At 32.7% G+C, this 23,933-nt stretch overlaps 1 protein-coding gene across 1 annotated transcript in view; it reads left to right on the forward strand.

Moving 5' to 3' along the window:
- LOC108688221 (suppressor of lurcher protein 1) overlaps positions 1-23,933 on the forward strand; it is a 243,342-nt gene that overhangs the window by 92,292 nt on the left and 127,117 nt on the right. Inside the window, exons 6-7 of the mRNA XM_018194384.1 lie at positions 11,738-11,894; positions 19,191-19,250. Coding sequence (XP_018049873.1) covers positions 11,738-11,894; positions 19,191-19,250 — 217 coding nt within the window. The remainder of the gene's footprint in view (positions 1-11,737; positions 11,895-19,190; positions 19,251-23,933) is intronic.

Here is a 23,933-nt window from a genome sequence, read left to right on the forward strand (position 1 = left end):
TATTACGTTCGTTTATATATAATTGGTGACTTTCTATAAATAATTGCTTTGTATTATCAACCACGCAATATTTAATATAAATTTTAAAATATATAACATATTGAAGAAAACTTTTTCTATCAAAATTTATTTTGTCAGAGTACTACATTTTGTAAAATGGTTACGGTTTAAGATTTGTTCGCGAATTTTTTTACAAAATGTAATACTCTTTAGACAAAATAAATTTTGATAGAAAAAGTTTTCTTCAATATGTATTATATATTTTATATATTGCTAAGGTATACATATACACCGTTTAAAGTACGAAGTGGAATAAAGTGCGTCCGCTACTAATTTTAAAATAATGGCGAATGAGTTGGTATCTCGTGAACATCGTTTAAAACATTTAGTTTTTACGTAAAACGCGTGAATCGCAGCTGTGTGAAAAGAGGAAAACCGCCACTGTGTCTCGAAGTAACTTTGGAACTGCGCCACAATTATAAAATGGAACTTGGGACTTTCTGAGACAAAGGTACTGGACTCACGTTGCGGAAGAAAAACTCACCAGAAAATTAATATCACCGCTTAACGTACGACATGTATGTTTCGCGATGCATCTTGAGCATCTCTCGAAATTGCCGAGGATGAATGCACGTCTTTTTTATTCGTCGTTGCATTGCGATGTGTATCATCCCCTTTTTCATTGTTCGTTTTACTTTTTTGGCCGTGCCAGGCATACTCATTTTTTTTTTCAGAATTTTCAGAAGAGATGACATTGTAATACGTAATATATTTTTTATTGCATAAATTGAAGACTGCAACGCGATACGTATAAATAAAATTACGATTGTAATACTTCCCTCCTTTCTTACATAAAGAAGAAATTCCATTCCACGAATAACTATGTCTATTGATTACCAGAAAAAAAAATGTCGCAGTTACATTCTTATCAGGATACTTATTAAATTGCAACTTCTTCACATTAGATATTTATCTGTCAAATATTTATCTCTCACGCTTGCAATTTTACCATCTGATTAGAGAATCGAAATGTTTCTTATATATTGTCTTGATAACACGATACAAAATCTTTAATCTCATGATTAAATTTGTTTATGATTAACGGCAATTTCTATGACATGACGATCATTTAAATGTTTTTTTATCAGTTTGTTATGTAATTAACAGTAAGATCTATGAAAGATTAATGATTGTTTGATATAAATAGGAATTATTAAGTATTTATATTGTGCATATTACAATGAATTATATTAATATCAAAGGCACACATTACAAAACTTCTCATTAAATTTTTAAATAAGACTTTTCTCTGTAATTTGAAGAATGTCGTGAAAAGTTGTGTCTCAGGTATATACAACTAGCCACATCCTAGATTACATTTCGTTTAATTAAAAGAGTGGATAAGATACAAGATACAGGTGTATCATGCACAGGTTTGTAATTTAAAATTTAATAACCTTAAGAACTTGATTTCTATTCCTTTCACTAGTGGGGCCAATGCCGTAAAAGCGAGTAGATGATTTCTTTTCAATGATCGAAAGCCGACTGTAACAGTAATCCGATTATAGAGACGCTACACATATAGAGGATTCTGCCGCTTTTTGTAGTTTAAACCTGTAATCCTGATCCGATCATGGAGAATTAAGACGACGATTACGTACTTGACAGAAAGAATAAGAAGAAAAATAGCGACTGCTCTCGTTGAGATACGTGCGTATTTACAGTTAAACACAAATCTTTGAAGTTCTAAATAGAAATGTAGAAATATGAACGTTTTATGAACATTTTTGTTTTACATTATTTATACATCTCAAAAAGCGAATGTCCATAAGAAATTTAAAAGAGCATGTTCACATTTATGAAAATAATAGTAATAAATCTTTCTCTCCGGCGCCATTTCCTTGAATAATATAGAGAAATCCGGCCATACCAAATAGACAAAATTTTAAACTTTCAGCCCTTTGTCTCAACAAGTGCAACTAGAGATGAAGTTGCGAGAATTTGTAGCAACAAAAGTTGATAAACATTAAAGTAAAGTAGAACATTTTCTGCTTCAAGTTATATACTGTTCCGTTTTACACGGTGTTATCATCTTAGAGTTAATTAAATTCAAGACATGCAAAATTCAAGAATATAATGAATTTTAAGCCACAAATTCTCTGTTATTGAACATTTTCAGGAAAAGCAAATAAATTAAATAAAAAGAAGAATAAGAATATATGTCATAATAACGAAATATATTGTATATTCGCTATAACTTAAATTATAATCTGTCGACTTTAAAGTAGCGATTCATAGCAAAAAGGAGACATTTTTCATTGCTCCGTGAATCCCGAATATCCGAATGCAATCCGCTTAGAGAAATAAAATGTAGCATTCACATATCGATTACGTTGGCTTCTTTCGTCCAAGGTGTAGAGAACTCAGACATCACGACTGGTACCTTTTTCGTTCAAAGCGAGAAACTGGGTCAAGCGAAAGTGTCTGCTTTTATTCTCCGGTAACGGAGAAATATATATGAAGATGAAATAGTGAACCTTTGTTGGGCGATGGGCGTTGACAAAGCACGAATAAAAGATTACTTTGTTCGTATTTTTAAGTATATTTTTTGCTTGTAAGTTTCGGAAAACAAGACACAGCGCGTATTGACGCATGAGCAAGATAACGTTTCTGTTTGTTCCAGTTGATAAGAAAAATCTTTCAAGATTCAATCGTCTGTACGTTCAAATCGATGTTGGACGAGTGAAATGGTGACGAAGAGAAGGCAGATTGATCGGAAAATGCTATCGTCTTGTTGTCATCGATATTCCACCGTGAAATGTCTCTTCTTGCTGTCATACTATGACAAGCATGTATCTTTATAAGGATTTCACACATAATGGTTTCATATCTCTCTATTTATTTTCTTTGCATTTATTGTGACACATTTTAATATTTTTATTTTGTTAACATTTTATCCTTTATTTTAACTATTGTTTTTAAACTTGTTTAAGTTGTTTAGTTAGCTAATTCTTATTATAACGTTATTATATACTATTAATTTACTTAATATATTTAATATTTTTTATTTAATTTTAATTAGAGATAAGAGAATACTACTCATAGAAAACAATTACCATTTTAGTATATATCTTTTTTCTATTGTACTATTAATATATAAAAATTAATATATAAATTGTTGAAATAATCAGAATTTTGTGTGTATGCGCGCACGTATGTGGTGAAGGGACGGAGGAGGAGAGAGAGAGAGAAAGAGAGAGAGAGAGAGAGAGAGAGAGAGAGAGAGAGAGAGAGAGAAAGTGTATCTATGAGTGCACATCTCACATTTTTTGTATTAATTAACTTTAAATTTTTTTATTTATTAACTTTACTAAAATGAAATATTAATGAAAGTTAAGTTATAAGCAAGTCATCGACTGATAACAAAGTATCGGTTCACTTGTCGGTAAGATTCGTCCGCAGAAATTCTTTTTCCTTTAAAACAGCTACTTCTTGATAGAAGAAGATCAAATTCCCCGTTTTCTTTGTGATACTATTACAGTCCAGTCGTCGAGTATCGGATATTGTACATATAGTCGTGCATTGTACAGGACGATCACAGCGAAATAATGTATCGATAGATCGATTGAATTTTTTTCTGAGAGATAACAATGTGAGGATAATTTTACGACCTCTCGGTGTCACCGCAATCAAGATTTCCCTTTGATTTATTTTTATTAAGAGCATGTCTCTTCTATAGGAGAGTAACAGGGATTTTAAGCTACTTTTATGTTACTTTAATTTTATTACACCATGGTATGCTAGATCTTTTAGCATAATTACAAAGTAAGTAATGCAATATTTGAAATTAATTTAAAAGAGATATTATATATAGATATATATAAGTTTGCTTTTTACGTATATTTCTGTTGTAAATTTAATGTATAATACTATAATGTATAATAATATAATACAAATTCTTTTCATATATATATATATATATATATGTAGAGGAAAGTAATATGAGATAGCGTTTCTGCTAATAAACTAATAAACGCTATCTTGTGGTTCCACTATGAATTTATTACTCTTAGATTGAAAACTATTTAGTGGAATTCATTAAATCTGCCTGTAGTCGTAAAAAAAGATTTTAGAATTTGGATGTCTTCACGTTTCATTGAGATGAGCCTTTAAATCCTTTATTAATAAGTATTTAATAAATATTTAATAAATAAGTATTTAATAAATATTTGGCAATAAATTTTTCATGTAGTGACAGAATAAGCTCGTCCTAAAAAAATACGGAATATGTTGAATTGCTTAATTACAGAATTAGATTTGATGATCGTAAAACCATAAGGCATGGAAATCATAATATGAAAACACTCAGGATATTTTTAATGCGAATAACCTATGCCATAGTGAAAATCGTTGTTAAAATCTAAATATTATTGTACAATAATAAAGAACAATCGGAATCAAGTACCTGCGATGCTTAGTTCCAATTATCTGAAGACGGGTTCTGGGTATAATGCATTGCATGCTCATTTTCACGCGTATATTAGCTGTGACTGTTTGTATTTTAGAAACATTACATAAAATTTTTTAATTACAATACTGATATACTTGCGTTTTATCGATTTCTCACATCTGATATTAGGAGCACAATTTTTTGATTTGCTCACATTTTACACATTTCTTTAATTTAAAAAAATTTGTATTAAATTTTATATAACATTACAGTTTATTAAATTCCCTTCAAAATGTTCTATTATTTTTTTAAATTCTACCCATAGACTTCTAGCATTTATCCAAAATGATATCTTGGTATCTCAATAGGGACCTTTCCTATATTACTCATTTGCTAGAAAATTGCTAGCTTCGCTTTTAATTATGTATACGAGAAGTAATCTAATAAGTGTGGAAAGCAGAAGGAGGAGGAATGCATCCAAGATAAATATAAATGGCACATAAGAGACTCGAGATTGTCGAAGGAAGAAGTATTGCGCAAATGGTGCTTTGAGAGAGGATCGGAGGAGCTATTATATGCGACATAGTCGAGTGAAATGAAGATACGGGACCCATCATCCCGGGCAAGCGTATGCACTCTGCCAAGTAGCTTCTTCTTGCGCTACTAGAGAGTAAGACATGGTTATTGTGCATTCAAAGTCTTCTTTACATAGGCTGCTTTATTAGTTCAATAAAATAGGATTACTTAGCTACGGTTTATAAGAATTGTTGGCTTTACTGCGCTACGCAAAACTATAAAAAGAAGGAGTCAACTTCTCGCCCATTCTGACTTTACATGCAAAAACTAAAATATAACAAGAAATATTATTGTTAGCATTAATAAGAAATATTATTGTTAGCAATAAAATGGGACTAAATCTTGGAACGGATGAATTTTATTTCAATATTTGTATAATAATGATTCAATTTTTAATTGAATGCTTTGTGCATGTTTTATTTATCTGAAACATATACATAGCATAAAAAAATCTATTGTAAGTACCTTATAATATAAGAATAATAAGAATCTCGTATTATTATATCTCGTATTATAATATATATACCTAAATTTGTACATGTACTAAGAAAGTTATAAGTAATACAGGATTGAAGTACTGGTGAATTTAACCTGTTACTACTATGATGAGTGTGCAAGGATTGTTTACAAGAACGCATTTCAAGCTTTACTTGATACCGCGATCTGTGACTTGTTTACCTTCTTATCGGACAATGTTTTTTGCTTTATGTGTGACAGTAGTCGCTCTATATCTACTTTTCCAAAAAACAAAAGAATTTAAGAGATGACTTTTCGTTTTTCTTTATTAACTTTTTTTTATTATTGTTCTCTCACAAGATCTAGCACGTCTTAGAAAATATTCTGTATATTGTTATTATTTATATTATTTATACTTCTTAATAGAGTATCGAAGGACTTCACAAACATTTTATTGCGTCTTTGTATAATTAAAGCCAATTATAAATAATTTGCGTGAAATTATTTACAAGAAACATTTAAATTTGGCTTATATCATTTTTGTTAAGCCCACAGTTTAGATTTTGTATCAAAAGAGTTTGATACGTGATCGCATGAATAATATCAACGGTTATGAATTATTCTGTAATAATTTTTTTTACGAAACATATTCGATGAAGATCTCAAGATTTTACGACACATTTGTGAACCATGTAAGTGTAATAAGCTCATATTTTTCCGGTTTAGTTTATGTATACTTTATATATTTATATCTATATTCGCGCGCATGACTTTACGCTTGCGGAAAATTTCATGTAGTTATAAAGAAATCAAGAAGATGGTACATAAAGACGAGGTCAAAGAGAATTACGCCGAGATGAGAGTAGCTGTAAGACGCTAATGTAAAATGCCGTACACGATCTCCAGTGCGCTGTAGTGAAAATGAACGCAAGCTATTGATCCCCTTTTGTACGCGACCGTCAATAGAATACTACACTCAGTCTCTCTCTCTCTCTCTCTCTCTCTCTCTCTCTCTTTCTCTCCCCCCTCCCCCTCCCTCCATATTTTTTCATTTATGAACTTAAATCTCTCGAAGTGACAAGATTGAATCTATGATCTTCATTCTCTCTAAAAGTGAATCAGTGCATTATTACTGACTTCAATGCTACTTATAACTGTAATCATCAGCGAATATTTACTGTTTTTTAATAATAATAAACTGATTCATTTTTAGAAGTTTTGTTTTCTACAGATTAAATCTGTAGAAATCATAATAGAGAAAATCATAACGTGCTGATGATTACATTAGTTATAAGTGTAACGCTGAAGTCAGTAATAATACACGATTCACTTTTAGAGAGCTCATTCATAATTTTTCACAGAGAGAGAGAGAGAGAGAGAGAGAGAGAGAGAGAGAGAGAGAGGGAGGATTATAGGATTATTAATCACATAACTTCTTATTAAAATATTAAATACAATGTTATTGCTGAATTTATTGCAACTACTATTATTTATAAAATTGATAAATTGATAAATAAAATTAATTTATAAAATTAACTTATGTAACGTATACTAAAATTTTATATGTTGATTTCACGTTATCTAAATCATTTCAAGTCAGTGTTTTATGGTAGCTTTTATGTGTGTTGATATTGCATTATTAAAATAAATATGAAGATATTGAAGATTATGCAAAATTGTCGCATAGCCATAACGAATAATGCATCTTATTGACCAAAATGCATTTGGAAGCTCCAAAAACATTGACTCCAGCATTATTCAAGCGAGATACTACTGAACAAAACTTTGAAACGTAATGTCACCTAGAGAATATGCTTTTTTTTTCTGTCTTACCTGCGAATGACCGAGAATGTGAAATTTTATGCATCAGCACCGGGCTATGCTTGTCACCTCCGGCTCGGGCTGATCTATAAAATATTCAGATAAGATCTGTCGGTACGCGGTTTCACCCTCGGAAGCTTAGCATGTGTACGCGTGGGAAATAAAAATGCGCTCTATGGAAATTGGAAATCGACGATGCCAACATCGACCTATACTTCCGTAGGGATTTTAATTTATTATTCTTGCACGAGCTTTATTAATTAGAAAAAACGTTTCAATGTAGATTATATGTGGTTGCATAAAAAAAGCTCGACGAATTGCAATTACGAAAAATATAGAAAAAAAATCTCATAATTAATTTCATAATTATAGTGAAAAAGTATTAATGTCGGTATTTTATTTGGTGAAGAATATTAATTTGTAACAGTAACACATAAAAAATGCAATAAGAAAAAAATATAGGAAAATTAAACATACTGTGCACCATTTTAAAACTACGTGATCGTAATTCCAGGCCGACGTGAGATATGACTTTGAGAGAGTTTTGACTTGCCACTAGACTCGTAATTGGGACTGGTATCCCGATGGAGCTGTTTCATAATTCAAACGTATGCACGGCTTTTCCCGATAACGCAAAAATTTGAAATAAATCAGTGTCGAGAGTACAGCGCGCATTAAACACATGTGTATATATCGGGAAATCACGTCGTTAATTTCAACCACATATGACAGATATCTTATTCGTCTTTCGATAGATTAACGTTACAATAGTACATATACAATACTGATAAAATAACCGTTTGGTTTCATTTATCAAAAGAAATATAAAAATAGCATATAATTTACACAACATGCAATTGAAATTTTTTCATTATATTATATGCTTTTGTTTTGTGAATGTTATTGAAAATAGAATTATTCAATGTTAAAAGTATATCAAAATCTATTGTCTTGATAAGAATGTTTTGCTTTTCTTGCATCTCTAATATTCCGCTTTCTATCGTAACAAGACAGAATGTTCTTGCAATCTGCAACGTGACATTGTGAGCGAAAACCGACATCATTAAGTGTGCTATACAATTTTCGTGAAGAACGTTGTGCGCTACCATTTATAAATTCGGTTTATAAAAAGAGCTTTATAGAAGATTGGAACGAATTTAAAAGTGAAACAAAATTGGTATGATTATTCAATCGGAAAAAATAAATGTAACTTAAAAATAAAAACAAATATATGAAACTAAACTACAGATATTTCTCATGAGTATTTTGATTATTTTTCGCTTATTAATTTTTTGTCTTATTATTTATGAAAAAAAAGTAATTCGACATCCTTTTATTGATATTTATTTTCTATTATTTCGTGTAATCCACACTTGTTCGCAAATCGCAACGTGACATCGGATATCAAGACGATATCAAGCGTTCGGCACACGTACGATTCCTCACGAGATATACCATATACTATGCGCATGAATGTGTGTATAAAATCGATCATATATAGTTCTATCTTGAAATACACTGACGCTAAACTTCAAATAGTTCGTTTAAATCTCGAGAAGAAGAATGACGTGAACATGGAAGGAAAAGTATATTTAAAAATTGAATTCTAATTTACAATGGTAAAAAAGCATTATTTTTCGGTGAAGAAAGTAAAATTTTGTATTTCTTTTGGATTTATCATTATTGAGAGAAATATTATAAAATTATTATCTGCACAGGCACGATGAAATGTACCTGTATTAATGAATATTAAGTAGAAATATTATTTATGCAATTAGAATTTTTTTATTCGATTATGTCTTTTTAGATTAAAATTTGAAACGTAGATAATAATTTTGTTCGATGTCTGAAATCTGAAATTGACAGGATAGATTGAGTCTTGTTCGAGAATTTAAATCACTTGTAACAGGAATGACATAAGTAGATCTACATTCCATATATATTTCGAAATTATCTCATTAATGTTGATGGCAGATGAAATTGCGGTTCTTATGTCTTATGTGCGTTTTATTGTGCACTTGAAACGATAGTATGATGCAATAAAATTTGCTTTCCCCGGGAAACACATTGATTAATTTTACCTGCTTTGTTTTATGCAAAAAGCATTCTGTTAATTATAATTAAATTAAAAATTCATTCAATTTAATTCTCCATGATTTCTAACAAGTATTTCTTTCTCTATATATAATTATTTTGCATTATACTCGATCAATTATTGTGATAAATGGAACCTCGTCGGACTTTATAATATTCGGAGAGCATAATTAGATTATGAAATAATGATCTGTCGATCGAATATAATGCAAACGTATATTGTAAAATTAGAGAACTAGCGGTAGAAGAAATAATACGAAGTACTATTGAAATACAATGTCTGTGAGTTTCATTGTCAATTTCACAAAATTACTTCCATATATCTATGAATTTTATTCTCCATTTTATATACTATATTAATTCGCGGATCTCAATGCCGATAGTATATTTGAAGAGGTCGACAGATCATTATTTTATAATCTAATTATGCTCTTCGAATATCATAAAGGCCGACAGGGTCCCATTTATCATGATAATTGATCGAGTATAATGTAAACGTATATTGGACCTTCTTGACTGTTATTCGCATTACTTACAATAAGACTATGTCGATGAGCGAGTTAACGATTAATTCGTTCTGGAATTCGACATTTCTTTTACGAAATCTCTTTACTAGCAGATAGATGCGGCCGACGACCGCTTCTTCAACTTCCTATCTGTTTTTTTTTATCTTCCGGAAATTACCGCTTTTTCCTCTCGTCTTTGTTTCAAGCACAAAAGAATGATCTCGAGTATTCTGAATTGTGCAAGCCAGGGATGTAATTGCCCGTACATATCCCGTAGAAATCGTGGAATCTAAAAACGGTATGAGTCCTTTGTACGCACACAAACGGTGATAATTCTCTGTGCTTTTAACAAAATCGGTCAGTATCGGCGATGTCGTTATCGCGCTAACCCGCGTATTCGAGATATTTGTACATAGTCCCGAACGTTACATCGAAATAGTTATATTGCACAAATATCCGTTATACATTTGGTTGCTATTTGGTTTTATTTTGAAACGTGCGCAGCTACTCTGCAAAAACTAACGAGACGAGCGGTTGCGCAAATGAAAAAAAAAAGGATTAGAATTAACTATGATTTTGTGTATTGTACCGTTATATATTTTTGTTAATCGTACAGCAAGTAACGATACTCAGTTATATAAGTTAAATTTTACCATGGCGACGCCTTTGAAAGGAGTGTGGGACGCGCCACTAGTTAATCAATACGTAACGGATTCAGTAGGTATATTTGCACGCTCTAAGGACGCTGGCAATCGTTAATTTTATTTCATCTCGATTTCCATTTCCGGAAGACTAGTTTTAAATAGAATTCTGCACGTGTTCTGATGTTTATCAATAGTTTTTTCAAAGCAGTGAGAAAAAAATTGAAATAAAATCAATTAGGAACCAATTTTTTTACTACAATAGAATATACAAAATTTCTATGAAAAATTGTAAATAATTAAAAGCACAGTTGAGTTACAAAACAAAATTTTTGCCAACGTGTAAAAGTATTTTGTAAGTTATTTATATGTCACATATTTTTTTGTTTTTAAAAATGGTGGTAAAATCAATGCTATTTTTTAATTCAGGCTTGCAGCCGAATTGCACATTTCGACCGATTTTGCCTATTGTCATCCCCACTCTTTTTGTTTTATATATTTAAACCATGCACAAAGCATAAAACACTCGTGGGATGATATTAGTAATTCATACAGGGCACTTTGAAACATATTGTGTCACATTTACTATTTACAAATTTTTGTTGTCATTATTATTATTATGATGTTAGAAATTCAAAAATAATAAAAAAAAATCATTTTTAAATATTTTTTTCAGCAAACTTCATTAATATGTGTTCTATTTTGAAGTGTTATTTTTACAACATAATAAATTGAGTTTCTATCATAATAATAATTATAATTATAATTACAGTAATAAAAATTTGTAAACAGTAAATGTGAGGCAATATCAATTTCAAAGTCCTATAGCCTTATAGTGCCCTGTATGAGTTACGGCTAATAGCATCCCTGAGTTCGAGCGTTTAATGTCTCCACGCGTAATTTAAATGCTATAAAACAAAAAAGTGGGGTTACGATAGGCAATGTGCAACTCGGCTACAGGCCTGTTTTAACTTGTCAAACGTTTTAACTTGTTATGTGGAAAATGCAGATTTTACAATAGTAGTCTCAAATATAGAGATTGAATGAACTAACAAGCTAAAAAGAACTGGGACAAAAGCGATAACTTTGACAAAATGACAAGTAAAAAGGGATAGATAGTCGGGACATGGTCGACAAGTAGACCACAGAGTCGACGATGTCGTAACATGATCCTCGTTTTCTTTTTGTTCCAGGTTTATTCGAAATGGACGGTCTGCTGGTGCCCGGTACGATGTGCGACCACGAGTTTGTCAGTTCGCAATCGACGCCTCAATATGGACGATTTTATTCACCACGCTACCCGTCCTCCTATCCGAAGAACATCCGGTGCTCCTACCTCTTCCGGGCAAGGTAACTAGTCTGACCTACTCCTGAACCCGCGCGCTCTCTGTTCCGGAGGATCTAATCCATATATAATACATCTCCGCTGCTAATCTCCGCCGTCATCATATATCTGGTGCTTTAGTGCATTTAATGACGACAGTCTGTCTCTAATCCTGCGCGTAGTTCATTAACACCTAATCTAACGTATTCGGGAACGTTCGATCATATCGGATTCAACGTATTCATTTTGCACAGCGTTGCATGAATGAAGATTTAATTTCTGGTGAATGTAGCAATGAATCTATGAAATATTACGTTCATCTGTAAGATTCACAGATTCATTATCTCGAATTAAATGAAAGATTATTTGTGACTCACCGATACGATGCACAACAGCGGAATTGTAACTACGTATCTGTAACATATAGATATTAAATCCAAATTATATTTGCGTTCAAAATAATTAATATCTAAAAAGTTTATTTGTCTTTGAAGCAATCGTTTCATAAAAATTATATAATATAACTTTAAAAAAAAAAAATTTTAATTCAATTTTTTAAGTAAATTAAAAAATTTTTAAAGCAAAATTTTTTTATTTTTAATATAAATTTTTAATATAAATTATCCCAGTAGGTAAAATTACACATGAATTAAGGATTTTTTTTCTGCAAATAATACACACAAATAACGTATAAGAGTGAGATACTTATATAAAGATTACTTATATAAAGATTGCATTTCGCAGATTTTCTCTGTGTCTACATTCATTCTTGGAATGCCAACGTTTCGTGAATCTTGCAGTCCACTTCATCAGGACGAGAAGTATCAGGCTGTTTGTCGCTCTGATAAAGTGAACTGCAAGATTCACGAAACGTTGGCATTCCAAGAATGAATCTGGACACGGAGGAAACCCACGAAATGCATAATCTTTATATAGAAAGCACTCGTGGAAGTCCCAAGAATATTAGTGAGATATTTACCTTCACCTGCTTCATCGTTGTCTGATACCTTCCAGGTTTCTTCCTCCTCTCAAATTTCCTCGAAACCACACACTCGCGGAAATTCGGTAATTAACACTCGCGCCAATAACTATATCTGAAAAATAATTATTGTGCGAAATAAATTCTTTATTTGTCTTTCAAGTAAACATTTCATAAAATAATTGTACATATAAGTATACATATATTGTAATTTCAGAGAAAAAATTAAGTTTAGTTTTTTAAATATAAATTGTAAAATTTTTTAAATAAAAATTTTCTATTTTTTACATAAATTATCTCAATGAGTGATCGAAAATTAAACAGAAATGAAGAATTCTTTTTTTGATAATAACGCACACGCCACATAAATATTGTAATCAATGAAACACTCACCTAATGATTGCTCCATTATCGCCCGAGGCCTTCCAGGCCTCTTCCTCTCAGATTCTCTCACTCACGGAAACTTAGTAATTAACACTTACGCTAATTATCAAAATAAGACGACCGCGCGTTACTTGATACGGCACTCCCGATATTAATGACATATGTCATCTTTATCACGACGACAGATCGCGACGGAAGTAAACGCGGGAAAAGAAAAAGACGAAGAAACGATAGAACGATTCGCTTGGTTGTATTTATTGAACACGATACATCGACGCATTGCGACACTACATTTCGAGAATTGACGGTAGTAAGTTTTAACGAAACCCTGATGTAACGAAACTTACATTGCATGGTCAACAAAATTGAAATGCGAGGTTAACCACGATCAATTTATTGATCGCGACTGTACTCACGATAATCACGACGCTACTTGATTCGGACACGACTCTTTTTGCATCACGTAATGTTACAATAATGGCTGAATAGTGAAAATAGCGTCTCACGGCAACTTTACTCAGAATGATGCTAACTTCACGCACATTCAGAATATGTAGCGCAGCGCCGCGTTGCGTTGGTTTTAAGTTCGGTCGAAAATATACGATCAAAATTTGGCATTACACGTATTTAGAACACAAATCTCAAACAAAACTACATGTATCATTAATCAGTTGTCGTGCTTTCTTGTTATTTTCAAATCGTTCCAAGCATTGGTTCGCGTATTATTCAAATCCGATAATAATCCTATTTATATCGAGCAAAGTAATTTATTTAAATCGACACAAAGCTCTCAAATGTAATATGAAAATTGCCATCTCCTACTGTTTCGATCTCAGGCAAGTAATATCGTGCGAAATAATCGCTTTAATAAGAATTAATAACTTCGATACCTCAAATAATCTTAATGCGCTTGTGAATTGTCGGCAGTGAAATTCGTTTACTGAACATAACTACGCACAATAATTAGACTACGTTTAGATTTAGAGATTTTACCCGAATGCCCAAATGTCATTTTATCTTTGTTTTAAAGATAGAATGACGCATTAGAACATTCAAATGAATTTTCGAATAACCTGAGAGGCAACACAATGTAGTTCACTTGCCACTTTAACGTGAGAAAAAGCAAATGATCGATTGACCACAGGCTACTGTTGCTTTGCTTTTTTAATCACGTAACATATTTATGGACAGAAATCATTAAGTAATCATATAATCTGGCTAGTATTAATCATTTAGAACGATTTCCCTTGATTCTTCTTGACCGCGTCTTATAGGAAAATACATAAAGCTATGACACACACAGCACGCTCTTTCCGAAGAATCTCGTCGCGCGAGAATGATAACAAAACGAGTGCGTATATACAATAGGCTGTTACAATACGTTCTAAAGCCAAGGCCGCGCTGATGTAAACAATGAGCGGTAAATGTCGCGCGCGTGCCATTGCGGTATACGTTTGCGGTGTACGTCACCAAATTCGATTTAAATACGAACGAATTATTGTTTTTTAGCTTTTTATATTGAATAAACGATCATTGTATATATGCATACATTTTTAAATTAGATTATAATGTGATTTTTAATATGATTCTAATTATTCTGCATAAAAAAGAATTAAGTTAATTATACGAATAGAAGGCACTCCAAGAATGGATCTGGACACGGAGAAAACCACGAAACGTATAATCTTTATATAGAAAGCACCCGTGGAAGTCTCAAGAATATTAATTAAATTAATTCTCATTACATACTTTAGTTTTTGATATAAAAATCTTACTAAACACAAAAGATTTTTCGTGTTCTGGATTTTCATCTTTTTTACAAATATAAAAATTATTAAGCAATTTTTATATTTTGACATCTTTAGAAAGTATTTGTAAAGTTGTATATTTATAACAAATTATATGTAAATTGTTATAACTGTACCCAGAGCCTGTAGCCAAGTCTGTAGAAAGCAGATTTTTTAAATGTCTGCTACACACTATGGCAACAAAATAACAACAGAATTATTACAGAAATTAGATGTATATAATACTGTTGAGAGACTACTAGAAAAAACGTAACAGGATCTGCAAGCGTCAGATAATGTCGGTAGGATATCTGCTCAGTTTCTGCCAACAATTTGCCTTCACATTATGTCGACAGACGATGTTAACAGAACACAAGCCTAATGCAGACACAGTTGATGGCAGACTGCCATCATTTTCTGCTCAATCTGTTAAGTCTGCTAAGTCTGCTAGAAGACTGCAGACATTTTGCTATCTGGATAGTTAACAAAATGAAAAAAATGCCTTTTTTTCTTACAAAAATGTAAAACTCTGAAACAAAAATGTTTAAAGGAAAAATATGTTTCATTATCTTAAAGTTGATATTCCAAACTACAAAAGAAAAAAATATAATTCAAGCGTTCGGCTGTTCAAAAAATTTAGTTATTTAGTAATCTAAAAATGTTTTTTTAATATGCATGAAATAATGTTATAAATTGAAGATATATTGCATTTACATTTTAAGCAATGCATTTTATTATTACTATTGTGTGAAAACGTTTTTTATAATATTACAGACAACGTAATACATAATATTATAGACATTTAATAAGGATGCCAAAACCCAATATATTTATTAAGGACTAATATGTTGTTCTAGGATTAAATTCTTTTTTTAATAATTTGCGAAATATTCCCGCAATATGAATGAAAATTATAGCGTTTTTTTACATTAAAGTTCAGTGCACATTAAAGCTGTTCTACGTTAATTTAATCTGACAATAAATGTAAAAGTGATATATCTCAATTAATAAAATATCCAATGTATATTTTATCAATCACAATAAAAATGTATTGAGAATTTCGCGGTTTATTTCTATATTTTTATTAAACATACATCTTTATGTCGATTTGTGTAACTTTAAAGTACATTGAGTGCGCACCAGTTCTGCCAGTGAAAAACGTATTAATTGAAAAAAGTAAATTAAAGAAAAAAGTAAAAATTTTGTTACAAAAAATGTACACTTTGTACACATGATAGGTCATTTGTGACCGAGAGGTAAACTTCGGAGTTATTCTAGTTAAAGGATACGCATGAATTGAGACCGGCAATGCACAAAACTTTTTCTCTAGCCAAACTTTTTTTAGGAATAGAAAAGAGACCTGTATTTGACCAGACCATGCTATTAGTATTTTAAAGAAAAAAAATGCGCAGGACACGAATGACGTAAAGGTGTGCATTAAGAGTTAAATGTATTATCGCATTTGAAAAGCAAACGCATGTTTCGCATATTATGCGAAAGATCGTTTATTCAAAAAGTCAAAAAAAACAGAATAATTCGTTCATACCTACGGATGCGTCATCAAAATCCGGCAAATTTCAATTTATATTTTCCGCTATTGTGCCTCTGCCAGAAGTTATTGTTGGTGTCCGAGAAAGCCTGATGCTTCTAGAAAACAATCATATTCTCATAATGGCCGCGATGTTGAAACTAAATACGGAGAGCCGCGATCATCGAAGGCCTTCGCGCTAGGCGCTCAGCAACGGAAATAATTCGATTCTTTGGATACCCAACATCAATCGTTTATGACGTTGTGACAAAATATACGGCTTTAAAACAGTCCAACGAAGATTTCAGTATGCCAAGAAGTCACTCGAAAAAATGCACCGCGAGGACCCCTGCAGTCATTGAATGGGCTCAAGCGCTGATTTCGGATGAAGGATAATCGTTACGCGTTCTGATAGTGAAGCTGTGGATGGAAACTGTGACGTCCGGAAAGCCACATGTTTTTTCAGCAAGATGATGCACCGACTCATACGAGTCATTTGATTCAAAATTGGTTCTCAGACAACGTCGATATGTTTTGGTCCAAAGAATTCTGGCTTCCCAACAACCCAGATTTAAATCCTTTGGACTACTACGTACGGGGCGCAGTTGAAAGGGTCACAAACAAGTCTCGGCATCCCAATGTGATGTCATTAAGGACCACTATTGAGGCAGCATTCGTCGGCATGTACTGCGCTACATTACAGCGTGCGTGTGAACGCTTCAGACCGAGAATAAAGGCCGTCATTCAAGCTAATGGGATATATCGAATTGTGCTCTGCAGAGATCCCCCAAGTACCATGTAAAAGAATTTTTTGTAATACTTAATTTTTCATTAAAAAAACATTTTGTTTAAAGAAATTGTTCGGATTTGTCCGGATTTTGATGATGCACCCTATATATCCGTTGAACTTGATAGTGATAACACATACGGCGCGCTATATGCCGCTCATTGTTTACATCGACGTAGCCAAGACTCGAACGTATCTATTGTACGCACGCTTGTTATTATTTGCACGACAAGATTCGAATCGGAAGAGACATGCTCTGTGTGTCATAGCATTATTTTTCTATATACGAGACGCGGTCGAGAAGAATATCAAGAAAAAACGCAATCATTCTAAATGATCAACATTAGCCGGATTGCTAACGATTGTTTAATGATTTCGTCCATAAATATGTTACATTAAAAAGTGGCATAGTGATTTGTGATCAATAATTAAAATAATTTCACGTAGATATATCATTAAAATTCGGTTTTAGATTATTAGATCATGTTGAATTTTGATATTATCGCGTTTCTCCCATTGAAAATTTTCTGGCTACCTACTCATCTTCCCATCTCAACTTTTTGTCGTTCCTCATCTTGGTTCCTTGTTACGTAGCAGTCAAAAGTTTACGTCCATTCTGTCGCAAGCCGTTTCGCAGTACAGCGGTATAAAAGCAACTAACGGAGGAAAAACCAACAAGTTCTTGGCATCATCCCTCGCAGGAAGCATTGCTTTTCTCTAACTGGTTTCACGAAACAACATTGAGATCTCTCCGCGATTTACGTATGAAAATGTAACTCACGCAACTTAATGTTAACCGACAAAATGATAACAAGCGATAATATTAATTTCCCAAGATATGTAAAAAAATATTTTCTCTCGTAATTTGTTTCGGAGAATATGCAGTTTACTTATTTATCCTTTATTCATGGAATTTCTAGTTTTGCGTTTCTATTGTATAAACGTCATAGTTCACGTATTGTTACGTATTGTTACACGATTCATTGACTTCCGTGGATATCTGATATATGTACAACGATCAAAGGAAATAGTTAACGGAGAGCGAATCAGAACGTCGCTCAATCGTGATGAATTTAATCGCGGCGCCGGGCCAGTATGCGCAGATATGATTTCCGTAGTATTGTGGGTTGCTGCTTAATTACAGTAATTGTATCAAAGTAGCGTGTGCAGCCCTATATGTCTAACAGTTATGTCAACGCAACGTCGCGCCGGTTACTATAAAGCCGGCGGATACGTATACATGTGTATACGTATGCAAGCATGCAGTCTATATGTTAGGCATTCGTGACACTCGCTCTATTAACATACTACAGTGTTCTCGATGGCTCGACGGCCTTTGTCACGCCATCGTCGCTATAAGTCAATCTTCCAATGGCCATTATTCAAGAAGAAAAATATAATAATGAAAAGAGGATATTTTGACTTTGCTTTCCAACGATACAAATTTTTTATAATATTTTTATATATAAAGGTACTTTTTGACATTTAGTTATTAATCTTTTTGCGCAAAAAGATTCACGTCACATTGTTCACAGCCGCTACTGCCGTTTTCGTCGCCAGCGTCGACGTCGTTTTAACAAATTCATGCGCTAGGTGCGCTTATAATGAAATTAATTACAGCTCTCGCCCGTCTTGTTTCATTAGTACCGCGGGGAACAAGATAAACCGCGCGCGTGTACCATCGTGTAGCACCGCTTGGACGAAAAATGCATGTAATAATATTCATAAAAATGCAAGCTTTAATATTGCGAGTTATGTAGCGTTTACAATGGCCTTTATACAGTAGCAAATGGCATTATAACTTATCTATCTAGGAAAACGCACGCAGAGTAACTTATTTATTTAATCGTATTTCAGGCTGAAGGAGAGAATCCGTTTAGTCTTTGAAGAGATTTCTCTGCAGAAAGGAGATCTGAGGTGAGTATCAGGTTCATATTTTTTATTTTCTAATTTGAAAAATCTGAAATACGCGTTGTATCAAATGAGAAGTAATGGCAAACGATAACGAAAAGTAAATTGCGAAGCAATAAATTAGAGATTGCACTAAATGTTTGAGGCATTTTTCAAGCGTACTGTTTTAAAATTTCTTCCCATCATAAATGGTTTACAAATTTTTCCTTCCGGCGTATCCCGAAGTTGATAGATTTGCAGGAGCAACGTTCGGTGCATCCGTGGGAAAAAGTTTGCCGTACGTTCTTCGCATATCCTGGATAGAAATTGAGTTCTGCAAGTTGTGAAAGAGAAAAAGCTGAGGAGATTTAGCGGGAGGGATCAAAGTCGTGAATTCACCAAGTATGACCGGGCTGCCTCGTTTATGTAAAAGATGCGCTATTAAGCCCCGTCGGCTGGTAGGATGGTGCGACCTGTCGATTTAAAACTTTGAAACTGTTGCGGCGTGTTGAAAACAGCACGTAACCGAAATCGCGAGAGAGATATCCAGGTGGACATAATAGAGTACGTGGACGTGGAGACATGTTCGAATAGTGGGGCTTTCTATTCGTATGATAAAGATAGTTCGAACATTGATTTGGACACTTCGTTATAACTTCGTATATATTGGTTTTTATTCCACGCGGATTAAAGTATGTTTCAAGAATTTGCTTAACTGAATTTTTGTCTATTTTATATTAATTTTAATCTGATGTTACGTTACATTAGATTTTTGAAAAAATATCGAGCATTTTATCATGCTTTTTACATATATTTAGGATATTTCAGCAGTTTCGAAGTCCGTCCTAATTCCCATTGCACTTTCAGGATCAATAATTCTACAACTTGAACGAGACACGTAATGAAAGCCGCGGGGCTGTTAAAAACTTTAAGACGCGTCTGTGCACACTTATATGTGTGTGCACACGTACACGATCGCCAAAGGCGCAACATCCGTTCGTGCAGTTTTAAGAAAAAAATCGGCTCGAGTTGGAATTATGAGTATTTAATCGTTACTGCTAAAGATGAATACATTTTTATATCTTTGACAATAAATTTCATTGGTTTTACGAGCATTAATTGCGATTTTCTTTCCTTAATATTGAACAAAACTGAAAATATCTTATTATGACATAAATGAATTAGTTTTGTTAGAGGCGAGACGAATGAATCAATTTTTTTTAAATAAAATTTATAAGAGTTTTCTTAAATTTTAAGATAAGGAGTATTTATTAGAGTCTATTAAGATTGAAACTGGAGGTATTGTGAAGCAAATGTCTTTCTATTAATTATCTATAGTAGTAGGAGAATCTATATGTCGCTATAGTGTTATTCTTAACAACTTAAGACTTAAGCACAAAGTATTTTTCTTACGATGGAGCTTTTATGTATTGTTTTCTAGAATATATGATAAATTTTAAAGATTCGTGCCAAGCGAATCTCCGTTATGCTTTGTTGTGAATTACGATCTGTTACTTATTAACGTTTAAGAGTTAACGAGACGCAGTAACGAATATCAGAATCAGGAGAACACGAAACTTTTCTATTTAAAACTTTCTTTCCCGATAAAACCTTGTGTATTTGATACAGCTCAAACAGCGTACGTCAGTCGGTACGCCAGTAATAGCTAGCAGATGGATTAAGCACGCAATAGAGAGAAAGATTTACGCGAACGAGTAAAGTCGTCCATCCTCTCTTGATATATTTGCCATCTTTAAATGTAATTCCGTAATTGACATTTATAATAAATCAAAAATATACATAAGCGTTATCTGATCTGTTGTTCTCTCTACGAATATCTGCAACTTACAAATCTTACTTAAAATCAAATCCTTCAAATTGTCCTGATTTAATTCCGCTAAAATGTCTCTGCAATTGTAAAAGTTATTCTGCGCTATCTGGGGATTTTATCGACTAGATGACGACACGAATAGATAATTGATTGACGTCGATTGGTTCGGCCAGCTAGGTAAAACATTTGGGTTGAGATAGAGATTCGACACTTAGGGAAGAGTAAAGCCAAACGAACCATTAAACTAATCAAACGAACTCGTTTGAATGTTTGCCGAGGTGCAGTAATGACTGTGGGCGTTGCATCGTAAGCGATGTCGCCGCTGCCGAGAGATGTTGCAGCTCCTATTGAAGCTGACTCATCCTTGCTGATGAACGACACGCGAAAAGCTCTGTAATAGTTTCAAAGATTCGTGTCTTTTTTTATTCTTTACTTCTCCATTTTTTTTGTCTCTTTCCAATTTTTTTTCTGTGCATATATACTCTTTAAAGTAAAGGATTGTAGAACATGAATAATATCACTCATATAATGTTTAAAACAAATACGCAACGATCAGAGCGACATTGATAAGAGTCAATTTATGCGTAATTATTATGTAATGCCGTGAACATCGATTTCACAAGTTGAAAATATAAAATTTACAACATTTGAAATAAATTTCAAAATATATAAAAAAATGTTTTTTTTTTTAAATATTTTAAACCATTTCCAATACTATTATTTAAACGAGTTTATATTAATTTTTTTATACATAAGTCTCCTTTTCTTATATTATTGAGTAAAAATTTAACGTTATCGTACATTAAAAATATATTAAAAAAAAAAAATGTCACATGTGAATGAATAGAAGTCATATATTTGGAAAGATATCTAGGTTAATTTAAAATTTCAATGAAATGATAATATTCAGTGAAGAGCTTGTTTGGATAGTCATGTTTTTCGCGTTGACCAATGAATGCGAGTGAGTGAACGATCGATCGACGGACGAGTTTGCTGTAATTTGAACACTGCTGTACGTATTGAACTTCCTACGTTTTATGAGCGTTTCATGCGCGTGCCGAGAATAATCGCGGTCGTCAGATATATCTCGTTACGTTACGAAGAACATTCGTGTAACGTGAGTTGGTCTTCCACGATCGGTACTGTTCTTGAGTACTTAGAGTATGCGAGGCTGATGTTCCGTGTACTTATGGCATGCAAATCAGCGGGAGACCAGATACATATTCGCGTTCGTCGACCCGAAGGGATCTGATGTATTATCAGTCTATGAATGAGAGATAGCCTCTTCCTGCGCGCGACTCCAAATTTTACGATCGCCAATATGTCAAACTGCTAATGCTTCAGATATTACTGACATAAATCTGCCAGGCAGTAATACTGCAAAGCTTGACTACCAATCCTTTCAAGCTAGCTGTCATAGATTCTCCTCTCTATTCCCCTAGTTAATACCATTGAGAATGTGACAAACTTGGACTGTATGTGCACGTGCTGAAGATCAGAACATTTTTTTCGAGCAAGTCCTATATATTTTATCTAAATTACATTGCAAAATCTCTCTCTCTCTCTCTCTCTCTCTTTCTCATGTTTTTCATATTTTTTCATATTTTTATATGCTAAACTTCATATTCAGCTTACGAAGGCTATTATCAAGATATATTTACGACGTATTCTATCGAATTACGGTCTTCTATTGGTCTTTGTTAAAGATTTAAATTCAGCTATACGAATTTACCGCGCACGAATTTCGCCTCTCGTAATTAACTTCGCCGCAATACGATCTCGACTTGACAGCGATAACGTACCTTTACGGAAATTCTCTTTTTAAATCCTATAGTGTGTGTGTCAGTTACACACCTGACCTCTAAATCCTTTGAATACGGCGTGGACCACGATTCTACTTAACCCATATAAAGTTCCTCTCTGCGCGAAGACTTAGAGCTGAGAATGGTGATTGGGAGGTCGACTTGGAGAAACGAGAGGTGCCTGGGGACTCGCAGCGTGCAGGAGTTAATCCTTGATAAATCCTCGAACTCTGTCCTAATTCGGTATTGAGCTCCCTTAATTTCATTCCGTTAGTGACCTTTTAACTTTGAACTCGGAAATCGATAATTTTGCGATTGAAAACTGTGCAAAAAATATTAAAATATTATCAAGATCTAGAAATTTTTACTTGACTTTGTTACCAAATAACTTTTTGTCGGGATTGAACGATCTCATTTTAAAATAACTTATTGAAGAAAATTTAATTTAAATACAATTTTGAAAAACAATTTTAAAATACTAGATATATCTCATGAGTATAAGAAATGTGACGCACTCATGAAATTTGAGAAAATAGAGAAAATTTTATACAATGAGGTTGACTCAAATAATATGAAAGCAAATATAATTTACACAGCGAGTGCAACGAGATATGAATAATAAGCAATTTTCAAATCGCATTATACTATTACATAAATCTCAGTATGAAAGCAACATAGTTGAAAATAGAAAGAAAATATCAACTTGAAAACTAGTTTTCATGTTTATGTGAAATGTTCAAAATAATTTTATTTTTTTTTTTATAAAATTATATACTTTTGTATGCTGTATATAAATATTATAATTAAATTATATTCACGCTGAATATATGGAAGAAAAGAAATTAATATTAAAACTTGTTAAATATTTGAAAAAGTTATGTATATTTTTTCAGACGTATATTACTGTCTAAATTTTTAAGCTTTGTATTTTATTTAGCAATAGTTTTATTTTATGAGCCTGAAACTGGCATCACACAAATCTCATTTAAACTTCACTCTATATTCTGTTTCGCACGTTCTATCGAGGTCCAGTTCCATAGTGATTCACGAGCAATTTGCTGCCAATGCAGTAAAAAC

This window comes from Atta colombica, unplaced genomic scaffold (assembly GCF_001594045.1).
Source record: "Atta colombica isolate Treedump-2 unplaced genomic scaffold, Acol1.0 scaffold228, whole genome shotgun sequence".
Taxonomy (NCBI): domain Eukaryota; kingdom Metazoa; phylum Arthropoda; class Insecta; order Hymenoptera; family Formicidae; genus Atta; species Atta colombica.